This window comes from Asparagus officinalis, chromosome 6, assembly GCF_001876935.1.
Source record: "Asparagus officinalis chromosome 6, Aspof.V1, whole genome shotgun sequence".
Taxonomy (NCBI): Eukaryota; Viridiplantae; Streptophyta; class Magnoliopsida; order Asparagales; family Asparagaceae; genus Asparagus; species Asparagus officinalis.
The window spans coordinates 36,262,746-36,284,400 of NC_033799.1; the positions used below are offsets into that span (position 1 = coordinate 36,262,746).

The following is a 21,655-nucleotide window of genomic DNA, read 5'->3' on the forward strand; positions in this document are numbered from 1 at the left end:
GTGCACGTTCACGGTCGAACGGACCAGCTACCATGGTTGACCAGCCATAGAGGTTGTTTCTGCTCAGTTTGCTACAGGCTTCGTGGTTGACCGGACCAGACCTAGCGGTCGACCGACCCAACTGTTTCCTGTTTTCTTCATCTTCTTGATTCTAGCTTTGGGTCTACAGACTTAGACTAACAGAGGAGACCTCAAATTCTTCTTAAATTATTCATTAGATTATTGGCACCCCTCGATTGGGAGGTTTTCACATTTCTTAAGATATTAAAGAATGGATGACATTTCTCAACAGAACAGGGCATAAATCCTCTCAATCTATCTTTTCTGTTAGTACTTGGACTTCATGGATCCTTCTTGGTGGATTTAAGTTAAGGATATCTTACACGGAAGGCTTCTTCCAAGTCAGCGATGTGCTTCTCCACCTTAAGCTTTTTAACCAGTATGTTGTTGACATACCCCTCCATATTCTTCCTAATTTGTTTGAAGATTTTATTCACAAGGTTGACGAGTAGCTCTGACATTCTTTAGCCCAAATGGCATCATCTTGTAGTAATAATGACCCTTCTTGATGATAAAAGAGGTCTTCGGTATGTCGTCTTTACACATCCTAATATGGTTATAACCCAGTAAAGTATCAATGAAACTCAACAACTGATGTTCAGACATTACATCAATTAACAACGCTATCTGAAGAAGTAGATAACTATCTTTCAAGCATATGCTATATTCAAGTTTATGAAATTAATACATATTTTCTCTTCGCATTTGATTTCTTCTCCATGACCAAATTATCTATATCCAATATCTGTATTGTATTTCATTGATGAAATTAGCTTGTAAAATCTTCTCGATCTCTTATGGATGTCTTCTTGACGCTCTAGAGCAAATGTCCTCTTCTTCTGCTTCATAGGCTTGACTTCGGGGTTGACATTGAATCAATGTTGAATGACCTTAGGGCTATCACTGGCATGTCAGCACTTGTCCATGAAAACATGTTAGCAGAGTCTCTAAGAAGCTCCATTATCCTTTCTTATCTCATCTTAGAGTTGTGCCCCGATGTATGTCACCATGTCCGGCTCCTCCTCTTCAATTGAAATTGCTTTCAATTCCTCTATAGGTACATTCCTATTGAATTTCTCTTTATCCCATGATTTTGATATTTCCATGGCCAAGGCTTTAGATGGCGCAATGCTCATCAAAGCAATGAGGTAGCATTTTTGTGCCGATAATTGGTAGCGTCCGACTTTTCAACTCCATCCTTCGGAGGAAACTTCATCTTTAGTGATGTGTCAATATGATTTCTTTGTCACATTTCTTCATAACCATCCTAGAATTGCATTATATGGCGAGGGTACTCGAACAACAAGAGAAGTAAGCATGGCATTGGGTTTCTTTAGAATTGTACTGATACATATCAAGAGTGTGATTAGACGCTCAGGCAACACTAATACCCTCGAATGTCCATACAAGGGCATCATCATCAGTTTCAAATCCTCATCCTTCTAACCCATCTTCTTAATTTATTCATAGAATAATGTATCGACAGAGCTTCCTTCATCCATGATATATGTCTTAACATAATGTGTTTCTATTTTAACTGTAAGCACTAACGGATCTACTAGAGTAGTGTTATATGCCCTTGAATATCTAATACATTTTATGTAATATTTTGAATATCAATTAAGTTTATTGTTTTTTTTTTGGTAAATGAAATAAATTTTATTCATCACCAAATATTGAAATATAAGAGCAACAAGAACTACCAGAACTATTTTGTCTGGCAAACAACATACTGAAAACTATCTACAGTTTACAACTTTGCTACTTCTTCTCTTAAGTATTCGGGAATATCATCATTAAGAACTTTCAGGAGTAATGAGATCTTAATTTCCTTGATAAGCTGGTCAGGGTTGCGGATTTTTTGCTGGAAGATCCTCAAATTCCTCTCCTTCCATATCCAATAAACTGTTCCAGACAACATCATTCTCCTGAGCTTTTTCATGAATCCCAGTCCCCTCAAATTGTTGCTATACCATCTCATTACCTGACTCCAGCAGCAGGATCTCCAAGTAAACTTCATCCATGCCATCAGATTATTCCAAACATATGAAGAAAACCGACATTCAAAAAACAGATGTTCTCTAGATTCAGGATGACAATCAGCACAAGTACACACTGGTTGATTTCCAATATACCCATACGACATAATCTGTCTTTTGTCAGAAGCTTTGATAGAGTAGCAAGCCATAGGATTATCGAATGCTTGGGATAATGCAAATCATCCCAAAAAGTTTTCGCCCAGGGTACAGCTGCTGAAGATGCTGGAGATTGAGAGATAGTATTATATATAGATGAAATTTTCATTTTTCCATTGCTGTGACAGTTAGCAACAGCTCTGAGCAGGTTGTGCACATTCCCAAATCTTCTCAATACCAAATCCCTCACCTTTAGGATTTGCCTCCACATCCACGAATCACTTTTCTTCGGTTGAACTTGCCAGATTTCCAGTTGCTTTAAGTAATTACCATGTACCCATTAATTAAGTTTTATTGTTACACATATTGTATGGATGCTTTTATATAATTGTTAGATTAATCTTAGAAATTATTTTGATCAATTATGCACTGTAATGATCACTTGCTTGTCATCTAACTTACTTAATCTATAACTAGTAAAGAATAGCTTTGTTGTAACAAGTTATTATTATGACACTAACATATGAGATATGACGGTGGGTCTCAACCAACGGGAACAAAGACACCCCAAGTATTTTATAAGCGCATATTGTGATATGTGTAGCACTAGATCATATTTGGATTCTCTAGAACGAGTCATCTAAGAGATAGAGAAGTCGAATTGTTACATGATGCCTTCGACTTGATGATATTGTCTTTTTTAATTTGATAATTTATATTGATGGTGGATATCAAAGAGTTACTAAGAGAAAATATTAAGTTGATAGAGGTCCTCTAACCCTCCGAATGCTTTGTTCTAGAGTAGGTTGTTCTTCCCAGTACATGTAGAAAATCGTAAGAGGGTGGAGTTAGGTTATCCGGTTGTTCCTCCAACAATCAAGTCAGTAATATGCTTGAGTGGAGAAGTAACTGAACTGTAGAAGTTCTTCAACACAGTGGGTAGAGAAAAATTTACCCTGCCAAAAGTAGTAACCCTATTTATAGTGGTAGTAGAATGGTAACTTTAGCCGAGTATAGGCTGACGGCCATACCAGCATCTGGTTTATAAGTGTCGGCTGACGAATGGAGGAGAGGTTACTTCTGTTTTTAATGTGAAGTGACTGGAGGCATGCAGTGCTGACATGGTTCGATGTGTCATAAAGACAATTGGGGATGGAGAACGATGACACCGATTTATGCATTAAATGGCATTTATAGTGAGGTGATCAGTTGTCAGTATATGAGAGGGGGCTCAAGGCTTGAGGTAGTCTACGCCCTTCTACTCATCCGAGAGAAGGTTGAGAAGTACCGCCTTCTGAGTCGCGTTCACGAGATGTCTGCTGATTGGTCAGTCGAGTAGGGTGATCAAGCAGTCGACTTAGCCAAGGGTAGACATGTAGCGCTTTGCGAGTCGTCCTTGCAATATATCGGTATGTCAAGTCGACCAAATTGGACCTTTGGTTATCTTGAAGTTTTGAATTGATTACCCATAATGTAAGACACTTGTCTGTCATTGATTGGAGATTATTTTTCAGCACTAAAATAGCTAGAACAATTTAGTATGTTTTGGTATGATAGTTAGTCTTGTTTTACAAGTGTTATACGACCTAGAAATTAGGCTACTAGATTTCCTTTAGAAAAATGATGTATATCTAGATAAGATCCAATATGCTGTTTCAATGAGTTAGATTATTATGCATATCCAATGAAACTATTGAATTCCTCTTGCGGGTGGTTTTCAAAATTTATTTTGTTATAAAAAATAAATATTTTGATATTTTAAAATAATTTTTATTAATATTCATAGGGATTATATCTTTAAGCATGCGTAAATAACTGATTTGTCCTACTCAATGAAGTTGCCTAAAATAAATTGATACTAGTGGAGACTGAATATAAAATAATATTAGTCATGAATAACTAATCTTATATTATGGAAGAACTTTTATAGATAACTGGTCGGATAGGGATTTGATTAAATTAAGATTATTAATTTGATTAATAATTGGTTCTCGATATGGGACCCAATTAGTTTCATTAATATCATTAGAAGAGATTTATACGCAATGCAAATTCTATTCTATTTTTAATTGTTATGAATAGAGTTTTTTAACAATTCTATTTTATGTTCAATTGCTACAGATAGAGTTTTAGATAAATAAGAATTGTTTAAATTAAAATTTTTAAGGCTAATCTAATCATTTATATATGGTTTATATGCAGCCTTACAAATTGAATAGAAAAATAAAAAATTGAGAAATTATCTTATTGTATTGCTCATCTTTGATGATAGGTAAATTTTAGTTGAAGGCTTTTTTTGTTGAGGAAGCTATTTCGATTAATTTTGTGACAAAGTGTTGTAGAGAACGAGAAAGCATTATAGGTATTTTTTAAACTTTTATTAATTTTAATCAATCTACATGATATGCATATTCTACTGTGTTGTATATCATACATCCAACAGATGGTACTAGAGAAGACTTAGAATCTGATCTGTATTTATTTAATTAGATTCAATTATTGTAATTTGATCGTTTGGATTATTTAATTAGATTAAATAATTTTTACTTAGATCAAAGAAAATGGGGATACTATTAATTAATTTAACTTGTAAACTAAAAATAATTAATTTTTTATCAAGATCAAAATTGGGGTTCTTTACTGTTCAGGGGTGGAATTGTTAAGTTAACATGTCTTAATATAGATTGAATCATATTAATAATATTATTAAAGAACAATTAGAGATTTAAGTTTTAATAAAAGATCAAAATTGGATTTTTGTAATGATCTAGGATGCGTTCATGTTTTGATACAAGATCAAAATTAGATTTTTTGATGATCCATATCATTGCTTTGATAAAAGATTAAAATTGAGTTTTTGTGATGATACATGATGTGTTTAACTTTAAGAATTTATTTCAAAAAAGGTTATTTCACCCTCACTACTTGCTGGTGAAGGGCAGCCACAAACCCACCGGAGAACTCGTCACCCTCATGGCGGGTGCTGAGCTACTACTACCAGCTAAGGATGGTGGCAGCCGCCCCATGAAACCCTAGCCCAAGGCCTAGCCTCTTTCATGAAGGTGAAATCTTCTTTTGGATTTGTTTTCTTAATAGGTTTTGAACCCAAACCCAAAAAAAGAGCAAGTTTATTTAAGTTAAACGAGTTTGATCTGAATGATGTACAAACCCAAGCCGTGTTTAAAAAAGTAAAATTTTGGTTTTTAATTTGAATCGGTTATGACCTAAACCTAAACCTAGCCAATCTTTTAAAATTTATTTTGAAATTGTTATAACGAGTCTGATCCATAAATGGAACACAAACCCGAAATCCCTGGTAACTTAAATTTTATTATTAAATTGTTATCAGACCCCTGATTGATCTAGAAACGTTCTATAGTCAACTAGTATCGGTAATTTATTGTAAATTAATTTTAAACCCCTGTCATGAACCAGAAACTATTTTGGAATCCATCTGAAGAAATACTATTTACCCCCTAATAGTTTTAGAATTTATTTTGAAGCCCGTTAATTTATTATTTTGTTGAAAAAATTATTTAACCTTTGTTTAATTATTACAAATTAACAGTGTATCATATGTATTTATGAAATACTTGTTTAACTTATACATGTGATATGATTGCATTGTTTTTAAATTGTTTAATTTTATTAATTCATGTGATTAAAGTAATACATAGAGAATTATAGTTTGGTCCTTAATAATTTTGAATTTCTTTAATTAAAATAAAATAATTTAGAATTTTTTAGAAATTGTTTCCTATTGTTTTTCTTATGTTCTGTCAATTATGATAAATAATAAAAGTTATATAGAAGCATAAATATATTAATATTTAAGAAATATAAATCTAAAGGTCCTCTATCATGGAGCTATAACTTGAATAATTATTTTTTAGCTTATTTGATGCCATAAAGGATACGGTTTATTAAAGTTTATTATCTAGTTATATCTTGCACAAGGATGCTAAATATTTTATATATAATGCGACCACTAGAATAAAATTGGTAGTGCCATCTGTTTTATATAGAATAGTTGGATTTTTGGATTAGCAATTTGTTGATGCCTTAGGATGCTTGCTAAAATAGTAGAGTCATGTCATACATAAAAGACCGAAATTAAAGAAAAGTTATTAATTATTAATGATTGAATAAGCTGATTTACGATTAAGCTTAGACTTCCAATTCACGCTTATTTGTTTGAGAGAAGCATATTAATATGAATTTCAGTACTTAAAATATTCCTAGTAATGATTGTGTAACAATAAAATATAATTTGAGATACTTATGTTATTATATTCTACTTATGTAGGATGATTAACTTTAGTCCATTTGCTAAACTACTTGATAATTAACAATTGAGTAGATCGAATTATGTGCTTTGGTAAAGAAATTTGTTAATTATCCTTACTGCTGAAAGTTGATAAAAGTTGTCAAAGAGGACAAACTTACTGAACCTAGTCTTGACAGAATATGAGATTCTTGAGCATAATGAATAGATTGAACAGAGTGAACTTGCTAAGTGCTATATCATGGCTTCCTTAAATTCTACCCTATAAAAGCAATATGAAGGAAAGAAGACTTGTACGGAGATCTTCAAAAAATCCATAAGGCTTTATATGAAGAATGTTATCATACTGCACATTAAAATACTATGAGCGGGTTGATGCACACCAAGATAGTTGAAGATGCACTACTTCATACCCACATTCATAAGATGATAGGGTAAATCAATAAATTGGAATTCTTGGGAGCAAAGCTGGATAATGAATCAATAGTTGATGTAATTTTTGCTTCTCTTTCTCCATCTTTTAATTAGTTCAAAGTGAACTTTAGCATCAAGAACCAATTGTCACTTTGTAAATCTGGGCAATATGTTGTAAAGGGTTGAGAACATTATGAAGCAAGATAAAGCCATAGTGATGGCAAAGGAAACTGTTAGATTGTCTAGCCATAAGAAAAGAAAGTTTTCTTATAAGAAAAAACTTGCAAATGAAAAGAAAGTTTTAAAGAAAGTAAAGCAGGATACAAATGTTATGATTGCTTCTTCTGTAACAAGAAAAAATATTAGGAAAGGAATTGTAAAAGTTACCACATATCTCTAAAGAAGGATAAATCTTCTGAAGTTACATCATCTCATAACTTTATAGAGACTAACAAAATGAGTTATTCTTCTTATATATGGTATATGAATTCTAGGTCATCTTCACATGTTTGCAATTTCTTGCAAGGATATAGGGAAATGTGAAAATTTAAAGACGGATCGAGAGATAACCTTGGTTGGAGAGAATGAAGCCTTCATTTTAGCATAATCTATAGGAATTTGTTTTTTTTTGGATTTGAATAAAGGGCGTGTAATGAAACTACAAGATTGTTTTTATGCACCATTAGTTAGGAGAAATTTGATTTCTGTTTTTAGGCTTCATAGTAGTGGATATTCTATTTTATTTGCTAATAAGTCTACTATTAAGTTTGGAAATTCCATTGTTCCTCTTTGTGAAGTTAAAAATTATATATATTTCATATCAATGCCCTTAATTATTATTCAAATATTATTAAAATTTATAAATCTCTTAAATGGAAGTTAAACGAAAGTAACCAAACTTACCTTTGGCACGTAATGTTAATATTGATTGGATCAACATTTTGGTAAAGGAAATTCCTTTAGATTTTTTTGAAAGTTAAAAATTCTCTAATTTGTAAACAGTGCCTGAGAGGCAATATGATTAAATTACATTTTATAGAAAAACGTTCTAGAGCTAAAGACACTTTTAATGTTATACATTCTGATTTATGTAGCCCTTTAAATATTTAGGAAAGAGGCGGATATTCATATTTTGTAATATTAACGGATGATGCATCTCAAGATAGTTATATTTGTTTAATGCATCATAAATCAGAATGTTTTGCAAAGTTTAAAGAATATAAAGCTTGAAGTTGAAAAGGAATTTGGTAGGAGTATCAATGCTGTCTAATCTAATTGATGTGGCGAGTTTGAATCTAAAGAGTTTAAAAGATTTATGGAAGAAAATTTAATTGTTAGCAACTTGACACCTCTTGGTAAACCACAACATATCTATGTGTCTGAAAGATAGAACCAAACCCGATTGGATATGGTTAGATCTATGCTTAGTCATTCTCAATTTTTTACTTTCTTATGGAGTTTTGCTTTAGAAACTATAAACTATATGTTAATTAGAATTTCTACCAAATTGGTTTCCTCCACTTTTTATCAAATATGGATTGGAAGGAAGCCAAGGCCCTGTTTAGATGATGGAAGTATTAGAAGTAAGAAGTTGGTCTACGAAGTAACTCCAAAATTATGAAGTACGAGTAGAAGAAGTACTACTTTTTTATTTGTTTCACATATTTTCGGAAGTAGTAGAAGTGGTACTTTATGCTCTTCATCCACTTTCTTGTTTGGGAAAACAAGTGAAAATATTTTTAAGAAGCAGCATAAAATCTATATCTTAAATTATAGTATAGTAGTATCGATATATTAAAGTGTTAATATAACAATATTAACGTTGTTGCTGATATATCTAAAGATTATTGTATATGATGAGTATTGAATAAGAGATTGAGGTGCATGTATTGTTTTGATGACTAAAATACCTAATTTCATGCTAATTTGATCTTCATGTAGACCCTACAAAAAGAATTTCCTACTTTTGGCATACTTCTAAAAATTATGGAGTGAAAAGAAATATATGAAGTAGCGATGCCACGTAGGTGTCATATCAATATGAAATGAAGTAGCTGAAGTAGCATTTTCAGAGAAATACACATACATTTTTATTTAGAGGAAATAGATATAACCTATACTTCCTCTACTTCTGCTATTTCATGATTAATTCTAGGTAAACAAACATGCCCCAAGTGTTAGACACTTAAAGTTTTGGGGTTGTCCTGTTCATATAAGGAAATAAATGATGGACAAATTAGAGTCTAGAATAAATAGTGGCCTATTTGTAGGCTATCCAAAAGAAAGTACTAGGTGTTATATCTATAATCCTAGTGAACATGCAATAACTTTAAGTAGAAATGTGTTCTTTTTGCAATATCAAATTGTTGGTCAAGAATTTATAACTCTAGAAGAAGAATCATCTTCTTTATTGTGAGTATTAGATGATAAAGTGGATGGAGATTTACCAACAAAATGTATTGTTTATACACCGATTACAATAAGGAGATCAAGTAAGGTTTTTTATCCACCTATATAGTACAGGCACCTCGATGAAATATATTTGATGAAAAATAATGATGACGATGAAGATTCTAGGGCTTACAAAGAAGCCATGTCAGAATAGATTCTAGTGAGTGGATTGATGGCATGAAAGCAGAAATAGACTCCACGTATCATAACAACATATGAACCTTCGTTGATCCACCTGTTGAGGGTAAAACCTATGGGATGTAAATGAATATTTTAAAAAAATATGAAGTTTATAAAAATGTAGAGATTATAATGCTTGGTTAGTTGCGAAAGGTTATACTCAAAGAGAGGGAATTGACTACAAGAAAATATTTCCTTCATTGTAATGTTAAAAGTCTATTCATATCCTTTTGGATATTGCAACATACTATGGCTATGAGAGATGGCAAATGCATGTGAAAATAGCTTTTGTTAGTGGATATATTGGCGAATATATTTAGAGGCAACAACCAAAAGGTTATGTATATAAAGCTCAATAAATTATGGTTTGCCAATTGAATCAGACAATTTATTGACTTAAACAAGCTTCAAGATGTTAAAATAAATTTTTTGATAAAATGATTAAGGAATATAATTTTGTCCATAATCCTAAAGAAGTTTGTGTCTATGAGAAACAATAAATAATTCTATTGTGTCCCTAGTGCTTTATGTTGATGACATACTACTCATTGGGAATGATGTGGAGATGATGATATTGATTAAATTATGGCTCTTAAATAAGTTCTCTACGAAAGATTTCAATCAAGAATCCTATGCATCGGGTCTTAAGCTAGAGAAAGAGGCATGTAGGATTGTCACGGTCAACTTATGTAGACAAGATCCTCAAAAGGTTAAACGTGTAAAATTCTAAGAAATGATTACTTCTTACTAGACATGGAATGTCACTCTCTAAGGAAATATTCCTAAAACTAAAAAGTAGATTGAGTATTTTAGAAATATACCATATGATCAGCAGTTGGTAGTTTGATGTACGCTATGTTGTGTTCTAGACCTAACATAGCAATGTTGTTGGTCTTATAAGTAGATTTTAGGTCAATCCTAGTGAGAAACTTTGAAACGCGGAGAAAGCCATGCTTAAATTTTACGTAGAACTAAATATTATTGTTTAGTTTATGACACAAATGACATGAGCATTGAAAGATATATTGATTCTGATTTTCAATTCGATTCTGATGATATAAATTCTACATATTTATATGTTTACATCATCGATAATGGTGTATTTAGTTAGAGAAGTGTCAAGCAAAATATCACCGTTGATTCTACAACCGAGTTAGAATATGTAGTAGCAAGTGAGGCTACGAAAGTAGGAGCATGGATAAATAAGTTTGTCTATGACCTTGGCATGGTTCCTGCTAGTGTATTTCTAATTCCACTAATCAGCGATAACAGTAAAGTTGTTGTTCAAATTAAGCAACCGAGGGCTCATGAGAAGTCTAAGCATATTAGAAGGAAATATCATTTCATTAAGAGATTCACAATAAGAAGGATGTAGAAGCTCAAAAGATTTCTACAATGGATAACATTGCAAATGCTTTCACGAATCCATACCGCAAAAGGTTTTTGATAGACTTTTAGAAAAGATGGGAGTTAGAATAGTATCTAATTGGATGTGAGGGCAAGTGGGAGATTGCTAGAGTAGTGTTATATACCATTGAACATTCAATACATTTTATGTAATATTTTTAATATCAATTAAATTTTATTGTCATAGAAATATTGCTTGAATGTCTTTTATATAATTGTTATATTATCCTTAAAATTTAATTTAGTTGATCGTGCATAGATACTTTCTTGGAGATGTGATCTAATATAGAGATTTCTTAAATTTGTTCTTAACCTATAGCTCGTAAAGGATAACTTTATTATACTAGGTTACATTGCATGACAATGACATGTGAGACGTCGGGGGGTCTCAACCATCAAGAATAAAAATTCATCGGGTGTTTGTCTTAGGCACATACTGCGATATGTGTAGCACTAGATGATATTTGAATTCTCTAAAATGAGTTACCTAAGACAGAGAGAATTCGAATTGTTTCATGGTCCCTTTGACTTGATGATATTGTCATTTCTAATTTGGTAATTTAGTATGCTTGGATATGATGGTTAAACTTATTTTAAGAGTGATATGCAGCCTAAAATGTTGGGTAATCATATTTTATTTAGGAAAATGATGGATATCTAAATAGAATATAATATGCTCATTTGATGAGTTAATTTATTATGCATATCCTATGAACCTATTAAGTTCCCATCGATAGGTGGTCTTGAAAATTAATTTTCAAACTTTATTTTCTTATAATAATAAAATATTTTAACGTTTCAAGATGATCTTTATTAATGTTCATAGGAATTATAATTTTAGGCATGAGTAAATAGGTGATTTGTTCTGCTCTGTTCTGCTCAATAAAGTTGCCTAAAGAAAATTGATATTGGAGAGTACTGAATTTAAGATAATATTATTTATAAATATTTAATCCCATATTATGGAAGAGTCTTAATGAAAATTTGGTCGGATAGAAATTTGATTATTAAATTAAAATTATTAATTTAATTAGTAAATGGTTCTCAATATGGAACCCAATCGGTGTCACTAATGTCATTAGAGAGAAGGTTTACAAAAAATGTACATAAAATACAAATTCTACTCTATCTTTAATTGTTATGGGTAGAGGTTTTGAATAAATTTATTCTATTTTTAATTGTTATGGATAGAGTTTGAGCAATTGAGAATTGTTTAAAATTAAAATCTATAAGGCTAGTTTAATCCTATATATGGTTCATGTGTAGCCTTATGAATAGAGTAGGAAAATAAAAAATTAAGAACCTATCTCTCAGTATTGTTCCTCTTCAATGATGGATGAAATTTAGTTCGAGGTTTTTTCTTCTAAGGAAGCTATTTTGGTTGATTTTGGGATAGAGAATTATAGAGAATTAGAAAGCGGCTCAGATTTTCATCTAAATATTAATTAATTTTGATTAATCTACATGATATGCATGTTCCACTGCCTTATATGTCATGTATCCAATAGGATCATTATGGGGAGTATGAACCTCATCCAAGTCCTTGCACTGTGAAGGTGATGACTTTCTCTTTAGTCTCTGCTCTTGTCGTTTACTAGAGTCTTGAGCAAGGTTAACTTATACTCGACGAGCATAGGTCTTTCTGACTTGCAAGTTATCGCCAAACATCAAGGGACCTCCATGGATAATGTGAATCACGTTCAACTTCTCACTATGGGGCGTATTGTCGAGACTTGATTAACTTTCGAGTCTCTCCTTGACTGGTCTTCGAGCATTGTCATTAATGAATTTAATAAGGTGACAATTTTAATTAGAGATTCAATCTCTGTATATTAGGTGGAACAATTCATGGTGGAGTGCCCATGGTCACCTTGATAATCGCAAAATTTGTCTAGTCCCTTTTTCCAGGTCTGGACTTCAAGCCTTCGGTCCATTTGAAGTAAGGTTGTCCTTTATCTCCATGAAAATATTTGCCTTTGAGGTGTTTAGAGGAGGTGATTCACTCTTCGCTGTCTTCTCTCGGGAGGAGTCCTGCTCTCTCTTTCTATTAAGCTGTTTGTGAAGGTCATTTCCCCCTTTTTGTTTCCCTTTACATCTGTGTCTTTTCTTCTTCTCTTGAAAAGGAAACTCTCTACAATGTCATAAGGCAGGAGCTTAATTAAGGGTCTTAATTGAACCTTGATTGGTTAGCGTTTCCCTTTTTTATATACTAGCCAGAATCAAACACAGGATTATGGGGTCATTATATTGGAACTTCGCTACCGTCTGGATAATTAACAGTGGGCTATTTCTGTTTATATTGTATCCCTCTTTTGGTAGGTTTATGATTAATAATTTGAATTTCTTGATTGCCACGTGTTGTTACTATATTGGCTGCTAATTTTGACCCATATCACTATCCTAGATTGTAGAACTATCATGAAAATTAAAACAAATGGGGTGAACTCAAAATACTAAGAATTATCTTTTAGTGAATTGGATGACTGAAAGCAAATTTTACAAAATGAAGAATATGAAAAATATTATTAATATGTAGGAAACAGGATAATGAAAACTTTGATCTCGCCCAATACAAGGAGATGTCGTTTGTGTGTTGGAGGTATTAGCAGTCATGCAATGGTAAGTTGACCTGAAATCAGAACTTAATTAACTTTTGCTTATCTTCAAGGATAAAGATAAGATAGTTCTTAATTAGTAAGAAACAATATTTCCATGCTGATAACTGCAATGTAGAGGAAATCAATATGCATAGCTAATGCAATGAAATTATTATTACTGCTAAGTAATAGTTGTAATGATCAAATGCAGATTGCTGCTGGTCTGCTACTAGGATCAGCATGTTTTGCTGCGGGACCAACCATTTATTTCCTCAGAGACATTGGTCGGTGCAAATACATGGTTAGGGACTGCAACCTAACATTTCTTTCAATAGGATCTGCTCTCATTGCTTGGTGCTGCATCGTTACTCCCTTGTATTTCATTCTCTCACATTTCTTTGCACGGTAATGTAAAATTATCATCTTTAAGTATATTCTTATTGTCTTTGCTTTTATTTTAAGGAAAAGGAAGACGACCCAGCTGCTTTTCTATTGACTTAATTAAATTCTTGCGCAGACGTCGCTAAGATGTGCTGGACGAAGAGTGCTACTGTTGGGATCAATTGATGACTTGAAGTTTGTTTGTCTTTGACATTGACTACGTTATTTGTCTAGCTCTTATCGAGCATTATATTGTTGGATGTTAATTAGCTATCTTATTTGTCTCTGCCTTATGTTATGCAAGACATGATTATTGTTATCTTAGTAATTATTGAATCAGAAGTTATTCATATTCATAATATTTGATCCTCTTGAAGTTATCCCTATTATACTAGGACTTCTTTTCTACTCAATCAATTCACAATTATTCCTCACTATCTAATTTCGACAAATTTATCTTCTGTAAATGTTGATGGAGCCTAGGGAAGGAAACCCAAATCTTAATCATCAGAATAGTCTTGCTCACCTCTCATGCTATCAATAAACAAACTGAAATCTCTTCATGCACTTTTACATCAAAAGGTCTAGATTACAATGTGAAAAAAAAAGAACCAGGGGTTAAACATTAAATAATCTCACAGAGTTTGTTTCTATTCTTGTTAAAAATGGTTGAGCAAATTAACCAAATAATCAATGTGTATAACGGGTGACAATTGGCCATTAGTGAAGAATTAATAGGTTATTATTAGAATTTAAATTAGGGCAATGAATGGCTTTAATTTGTAGTTAAAGGGAAAAATAATTAGGCAGATTTTAGGGATGGAGATCATGGAGATAATAGCCTATATAAAGAGTGGTTTTCTTTGTGAAAGAACACATAGAAAAAGAGATAAACCCTTTCACCGGAGCCCCCAAAATATCCTATATTCTCTTCTTAGTTTCAATATTGTTATATGTCTTTTAATTCCATGTTGAATACAATAACTCTCAAATTCTTTAGAGTTATATCCAACACCTTTATCAGTTCGTAATATTATGATTTCTTTTCAAGTTGATTTTCAACTTCTATTATATATCTTTTAAAACATTCAAAAGCTTTTAATTTTCAAGAGGTAAAATAGACATTGAAAACTTAGAATAATCATCTATAAGATAATAAAATACTACAATGAATTCTAATATTTTTGGGAGGAACATTATTAACTTCAAACTATATTTTAAATAAAATTCCTACCAAATCAGTTGCAATTATACCTTATGAGTTTGGGGATGTATAGCCCATGTTCTTATTGCAACTCAACTAAGAGATAAGTTGACTTTAAAACATTAAAGTGTAGATTAATAGGGTATTCAATAAAAAAATCAAAAGGTTATATGTCCTATAATAAAAATAGAGTCATTAAAAGCAGAGATGCAAGACTTTTAGAAAAAATAGAGAAAGATGAACAATTTTAAGAGGAAACAAAACCACTGACTGTGATAAATGATGATTATTACATTAATTTCCCCACTAATGATCTTAATATTGTGAATGAACCTAACCTTCAAAATAATGAAACATTTATGGAAAATTATGAACCTTAGCATAGAGGTAATTTAAATAATAGGCTTAGAACACAACTTGTTTGGATGGATGATTACTATTTGTATTCTTGTGAACTATCTTGTTCCTCGATAGATGCAAAAATAGAAGAATAAGATCCCTTAAACTTCTCTAAAGTGATGAAATCACATGAATCAGATCCTTGGCTAGAAGACATGAGAGAAGAACTTGATTTCATAGAAAAAACAATATTTGGGAGTTTAGTGATCTACCAGAAAATATAAAAGCCGTAGGATGTAAGTGTGTGCTCAAAAAGAAATATCGTATTAACGGATCTATTTATAAATTCAAAGCATGATTAGAATTATTCTCCTGCAGCTAAATTTATATCCATTAGGATTATTTTGGCATATTATTACATATCTTGATTTAGAGTTATTTCAAATGGATGTTAAAATAGCATTCCTCAACAGAGAATTGATGGAAGTGGATATATATAACGACTTGAAGGGTTTTAGATAAAAGGACTAAAACATAAAGTTTATAAGTTAATAAAATCTCCATATGGTTAAAAACATTCTTCTAGACAATAATATATCAAGTTTCATAATGCTGGTCGCCAAACTTGGTCTTGCTCAAAATAAATTAGATAATTGTATATCTATCTTGAAATGTGGGAGCAAGTTCGCTATATTATCTTTGTATGTGGATGATATATTGCTTATCGAAAATGACATATAAATTTTGAACAGGATCAAGTCAGATCTCAATGAAGGGTTTAAGATGAAAGGCATGGGAGATACACTATATATTCTTAGAATTCAGATAATTCGTGATAGACAGTCTAGAATGTTAAGTTTAAGCTAAGAAAAGTTTAAAATCAATTCTTAAAAGATTTGGAGTGGAGAATTACAATGCTATACCAACTCCTTTGGTTATAGGAAAAAGATTATGTAAAGAACAAATTCCTAAAGAGAGGCAGAAGCTATTAGATGTTCCTTATGCTCAAGCAATTAGAAACTTGTATGCAATGTTAGGCACCAGACCTGGTTTAGCTTATGCTATAAATCTAGTTAGCCGCTATCAAAGTAATCCAATATAATCACACTAGGAAGTTGTTAATAAGATTATAAAGTATATCGGAGACACATTGACTCATGGATTGATTTACCAAGCAAGTTTTTTTGAAATCGTCGGTTACTCCAATGCAGACTTTGGTTGTGATAAGAATGATGAAAGTGCACTTCAAGACACTTGCTCATCTTTGGAGGAGGAGCTGTTTCTTGGAGTAGCAAGAAATAAGGGTGTGTTGTTTTGATATAAATAAAAAGCTGAATATGTAGCTTGCTGTATGACAACTACATATGTTGTTTGGATAAGACGATTTTTTGGTTGATCCAGATCTCAATTTGTTAAAAGGACCTATTGATATTATTGTTATAACTAGTCAATGATTAGCCTGATCAATAGTGGAGCGAATAATTCCAAAGGAAAACACATTGAGATCGAGAATCATTAGACTCAAGATATCATATAAAAGGGAGAAGTTAAAGTAACTTACATCCCTACTATAATTATGATTGTTGATCCTTGAACAAAAGGAATGCAAGCGAAAAGTTTTATCAAACACATAAGTTTGATGAGACTTAGAAATAAATAAGTTCAGAAAAATTTTATGAATAATGAAATGAGAATTACTCTTCACAGATAGTGGGAATAATGATAAGAATAAAATATCTAATCTCTCGGATAGTGGGAGAGATATCATTTAGTTAATTTGGCCAAGTTAGAGATGTTAGAAATGGTTGACAAAATTAACCAAATAATCAACGTGTATAATAGCGGTGATAATTGGTCATCAGTGGAGAATTAATGGGTCACTATTAAAAATTAAATTAGGGCAATGAATGACTTTAATTTGTATTTAATGGGAAAAATAGTTAGGCTGATTTTAGGGTAGAGATGATGGGGAAAATTGCCTATATAAAGAGTGGTTTTCTTCGTGAAAGATCACACAGAAAAAGAAATAAACCCTTTCACTAGAGCCCCTAGAATATCCTATATTTTCCTATTAGTTTCAATAATTCTGGCTCTTTTCCATTGATAGTTTGGAATCAAGTATCATCTTACATTTTCTGCTTGAATGAACATTAAAATAGTAAGAAAAAATATATTAGATATTAAATGTTATGATATAGATTCAAAGTACAATTACAATTGAAATTATTGAAACAAGCCAAGGCTAGATCAGTTTCGAAGGTGAAAAGCATTTGCACGTTATGATTCTACCTATTGCATGTTGTAATGATTTGAATTTGAGGCATGTTTTCGGTAAAAGTTTCCTTCATTGCTGAATTCATTATAATATTAACCGTTTACAAAGAATTCAAATTTTAACAAAAGAAAATGAAAGATTACAACTTTCTCGAAAATAACACAAGGTTTACAAAGAATTCAAATTTTAACAAAAGAAAATGAAAGATTACAACTTTCTCGAAAATAACACAAGATCCGTTCGTCGTTTCTTGCTTGACAACTTTCTCGAAAATAACACAAGATCCGTTCGTCGTTTCTTGCTTGCGTGGGTCTTTAGCCGGTGACGTCGATATCCGTGGACTACCTGGCAATCAGATCAGATCCAGAACTCCGTTGATTTGCGAAGGAATCTAGAAGCAGAAGCGCTTTTCTCGGCAACGGCGAGATAATTGCTCTTCTTAGGATTATCGCAACGGGATAATCCTAAGGAACGGATGCGGGTGATGTAGATCTGAAGAATCTCTCTCTTGCGTTGAAGAACTCGATCACTCTTCAATCCGGTAGGACTTCGCTAATTCTCCAAAATTCCAGCTCTAGAAAAATGAGGGCCTGTGGCTGTATTTATAGGCTCGGGAGGAGTTCGGGTGGTTAAAACTGCACAAAAACCCATTTTTAGGCCTGGAGACACCCCTGGGTGTCTCAGCGAGGCCGAGACACCTTGGGGTGTCTCGCTTGTGCCGAGACACCTTGGGGTGTCTCAACTCAGGCTAAGACGCTTTTTTCGTGCACTTGTCCGTTTCCGCCGTAACTTCTTCGTCCGAACTCGGATTTGAGTGATTCAAACTGCGTTGGAAAGCCGACGAGGAGATTTGTAAGTTCCGATGATTAGATCATTGTGGATTAAACCAGAACACATACGACACTTTCCCTTTTATAAGTGATGCGGGGCTCCCGATCAGTTCATATCCTCAGTATTCTGAAATTCCGTAACTTCACTTAGTTCATCGATTCACTTCAAGCATTCATCGACGTCAATTAAGCTTCTGTGACTTAGATAGTGACGTTCCTTATTTTCTCTTAGATTTGAGCTGCTCACGGAGACCTATAGGCAATTTTTAATGCCTACAGATACCCCCTCCAAAGCATTCCAGACTCGTTTCTTTTATAAAAGAGGCTGGAATATTTTGGATGTGATTAGTCTAACCTTTGATCGGTGTAAAGGACCTTTAATTAGCTTCAACTCTTGGCTCCTTCGATTTTCAGTCTATTCGATGTTTTGACGAATAGCTGAAGTCCTTCTTACGCTGCGTTTATCGTCTGGCCGTCATCGGAGTCTCGAGTTTAAAACTGATGAGCCGAGTTTGGCTCGTGTCATTGCGTTAACTTAGAACTGACTCTCTCCGTCGCATCGACTCTCTCATTGTAACGAATTGATTGGCGTCGACCTAGCGTTACGCATTGACCGGCGTTAACCTTAGGGTTTAAATCGTCTTACGTTAACTTTTGATCACCACGCGTTGACTGGCGTTAACCTTGGGTTACGCGTTGACCGGCGTTGACCCTAGGGTTTTGAACGTCGTACGTTGACTTTTGGTTGTAACGTGTTGACTAGCGTTGACCTAGGGTTACGCATTGGTCGTTGTTGACCTTAGGGTTTTTAATCACCCAACGTTGACTTTTGGTTGTAACGCATTGACTAGCGTTGACCTAGGGTTACGCGTTGACCGACGTTGACCTTAGGGTTTTGAATCGCCTAATGTAAACTTTTATATCACAACGCGTTGACTAGAGTTGACCTAGGGTTACGCGTTGACCGGCGTTGACCTTAGGGTTTTGAATCGCCCAACGTTGACTTTTGGTTATAACACGTTGACTGGCGTTGACCTAGGATTACGCGTTGATCGGCGTTGACCTTAGGGTTTTGAATCGCCCAACGTTGACTTTTGATTGCAACGCGTTGACTGACATTGACTGGCGTTGACCTAGGGTTACGCGTTGACCGACATTGACCTTAGGATTTTGAATCGCCCAATGTTGACTTTTGTCACAACGCGTTGACTAGCATTGACCTAGGGTTACATATTGACCGGCGTTGACCTTAGGGTATAAATCGTCATACGTTGACTTTTTCATCGCAACGCGTTGACCTAGTGTTACGTGTTGACTAGCATTGACCTTAGGGTTTTGAATCGCCCGACGTTGACTTTTGATCGCAACGCGTTGACTGTCGTTGACCTAGGGTTACGCGTTGACCTTAGGATTTTGAATCACCCGATGTTGACTTTTGATCGTAACGCGTTGACTGGCGTTGACCTAGGGTTACGTGTTGACCGGCATTGACCTTAGGGTTTTGAATCGTCCAGTGTCGATTAGTGTTGATTTGGTCAAAATATCCAATAACCGACGAAGATGGGCGAAATTCGGGCTTGAAAAACACAAACGGGGGCTCGAACTGGGTTGAGACACCCGTGGGTGTCTCAACCTTGGCCGAGACACCCTTGGGTGTCTCAGTTCAAAAACCGAGACACTCTTGTGTCTCCCCCCACCCCTTTTTTTGTTTTCTTTTGTATGGTGCACTTTTCCCTCCTTTAAATTTCAAAAAGAAAGTTCTTTTCCCCCTTAAACTCCATCTTCTTCCTCCTCTTATCCAAACACCATTATTCTTATCCTTTAAGAACTCCGAACCCATTAAAAAACTCCCCTTTTAAAACCCCTCAACCCCAAATAAAATTCGGATTTTATATCCTCCTTATTTGGCCGAAAATCCCTTCTCTCAAGCTAGGGTTTTTTTCTTCATCTTCAAGCTCAAGGGAGGCTTCTTGATTTGGGTAACTTCTCCTTCAAAACTCTCCTCTTTTTTAAGAAAGATTGCAACTTTATACTTGTAATAGGGGTATGCCATGAATTTATATGCCAAGATCATAGCTTTTTGTTCTCATGAGTTAGGTTTTGTGAAAAAGATAGGATCTTTATGATGGGTTGTGTGTATGTACAAAGATTTGGGGGGTTTTATGTAAAAACAATACTATGGACGAAATTTGAGGGGCTTTTGTGCAAAAGTGGACTGAAATTTCAGGACTTTTGTACAAAAGTGGACTGAAATTTGGGACTAAAATTTTATGCCTATTTGGCCAAACTTTGAGAGGTGTTTTCATGTAAAAGAATCAACATTGTTGAGGGGTTTAATTGCAAAAAGTAACCATATATTGTAGGGGGGTCTATTTGCAAAAAGGACTAAAATTTTAGGGCTGAAATTTCCAAAGTTTAGATCATAAATCTATGGCCAAAATTTTGAGAAGGGTATGTGGAAACTAGACCGAAATTTGTGGAGGGGTCTATTTGCAAAATTGACTAAATTTTACAGAAGGGTTTATTTGTAAAGTTAGCCAAAATTGTGAGATATTGGGGGTGTTAGGTAAACAAACATGATGATCATGATCCAATTCGAGTGTGTCCTTGACTAGAATTTAGCCTTGAACACGAGGGATATTTTGGGTATTTCACCAAAAATTTCATCAAGAGGGTTTATACTGCAATGTGAGCTCTTTGTTTGCACGCATAAAACTCATAGGTTTAATTAGATTTCAACTATAAAATCCTATTTATTTTATAGAATTTTAATCAAAGTTCTTAATTTCCCTTTTAACTTTCGGATGTTCAGATTTATGATTGTACCTGACCCGTCGATTTTCATTGCAGGTTCTCCATGTCTCCACGCCGATCATGATTTCATAGGAGTCGTTCCCTTTCACAGCACAGCGAGATAGTCCCGCGACATCTTCCTCCGCGGCTTTCTCTTTTGGGGGTGAGCATGTGTGCTGTGTGCTTTCTGTGTCCCCGATTGATTCCTTCGCGGGTCATTCGGGAAGAACGACATCTTTCTTTGTGGGGATCGAGGTTTCAGGAAATTTGTGGTTCTGTTATATCCTCGTTTGGCCCCTTCGTG

At 33.7% G+C, this 21,655-nt stretch overlaps 1 protein-coding gene across 1 annotated transcript in view; it reads left to right on the top strand.

The window, feature by feature from the left end:
• The window catches only part of LOC109845045 (CASP-like protein 5B1), a 33,456-nt gene extending 19,330 nt beyond the window's left edge, over positions 1–14,126 (top strand). Inside the window, exons 2-3 of the mRNA XM_020414233.1 lie at positions 13,741–13,934; positions 14,047–14,126. Coding sequence (XP_020269822.1) covers positions 13,741–13,934; positions 14,047–14,056 — 204 coding nt within the window. The 3' untranslated portion in view covers positions 14,057–14,126. The remainder of the gene's footprint in view (positions 1–13,740; positions 13,935–14,046) is intronic.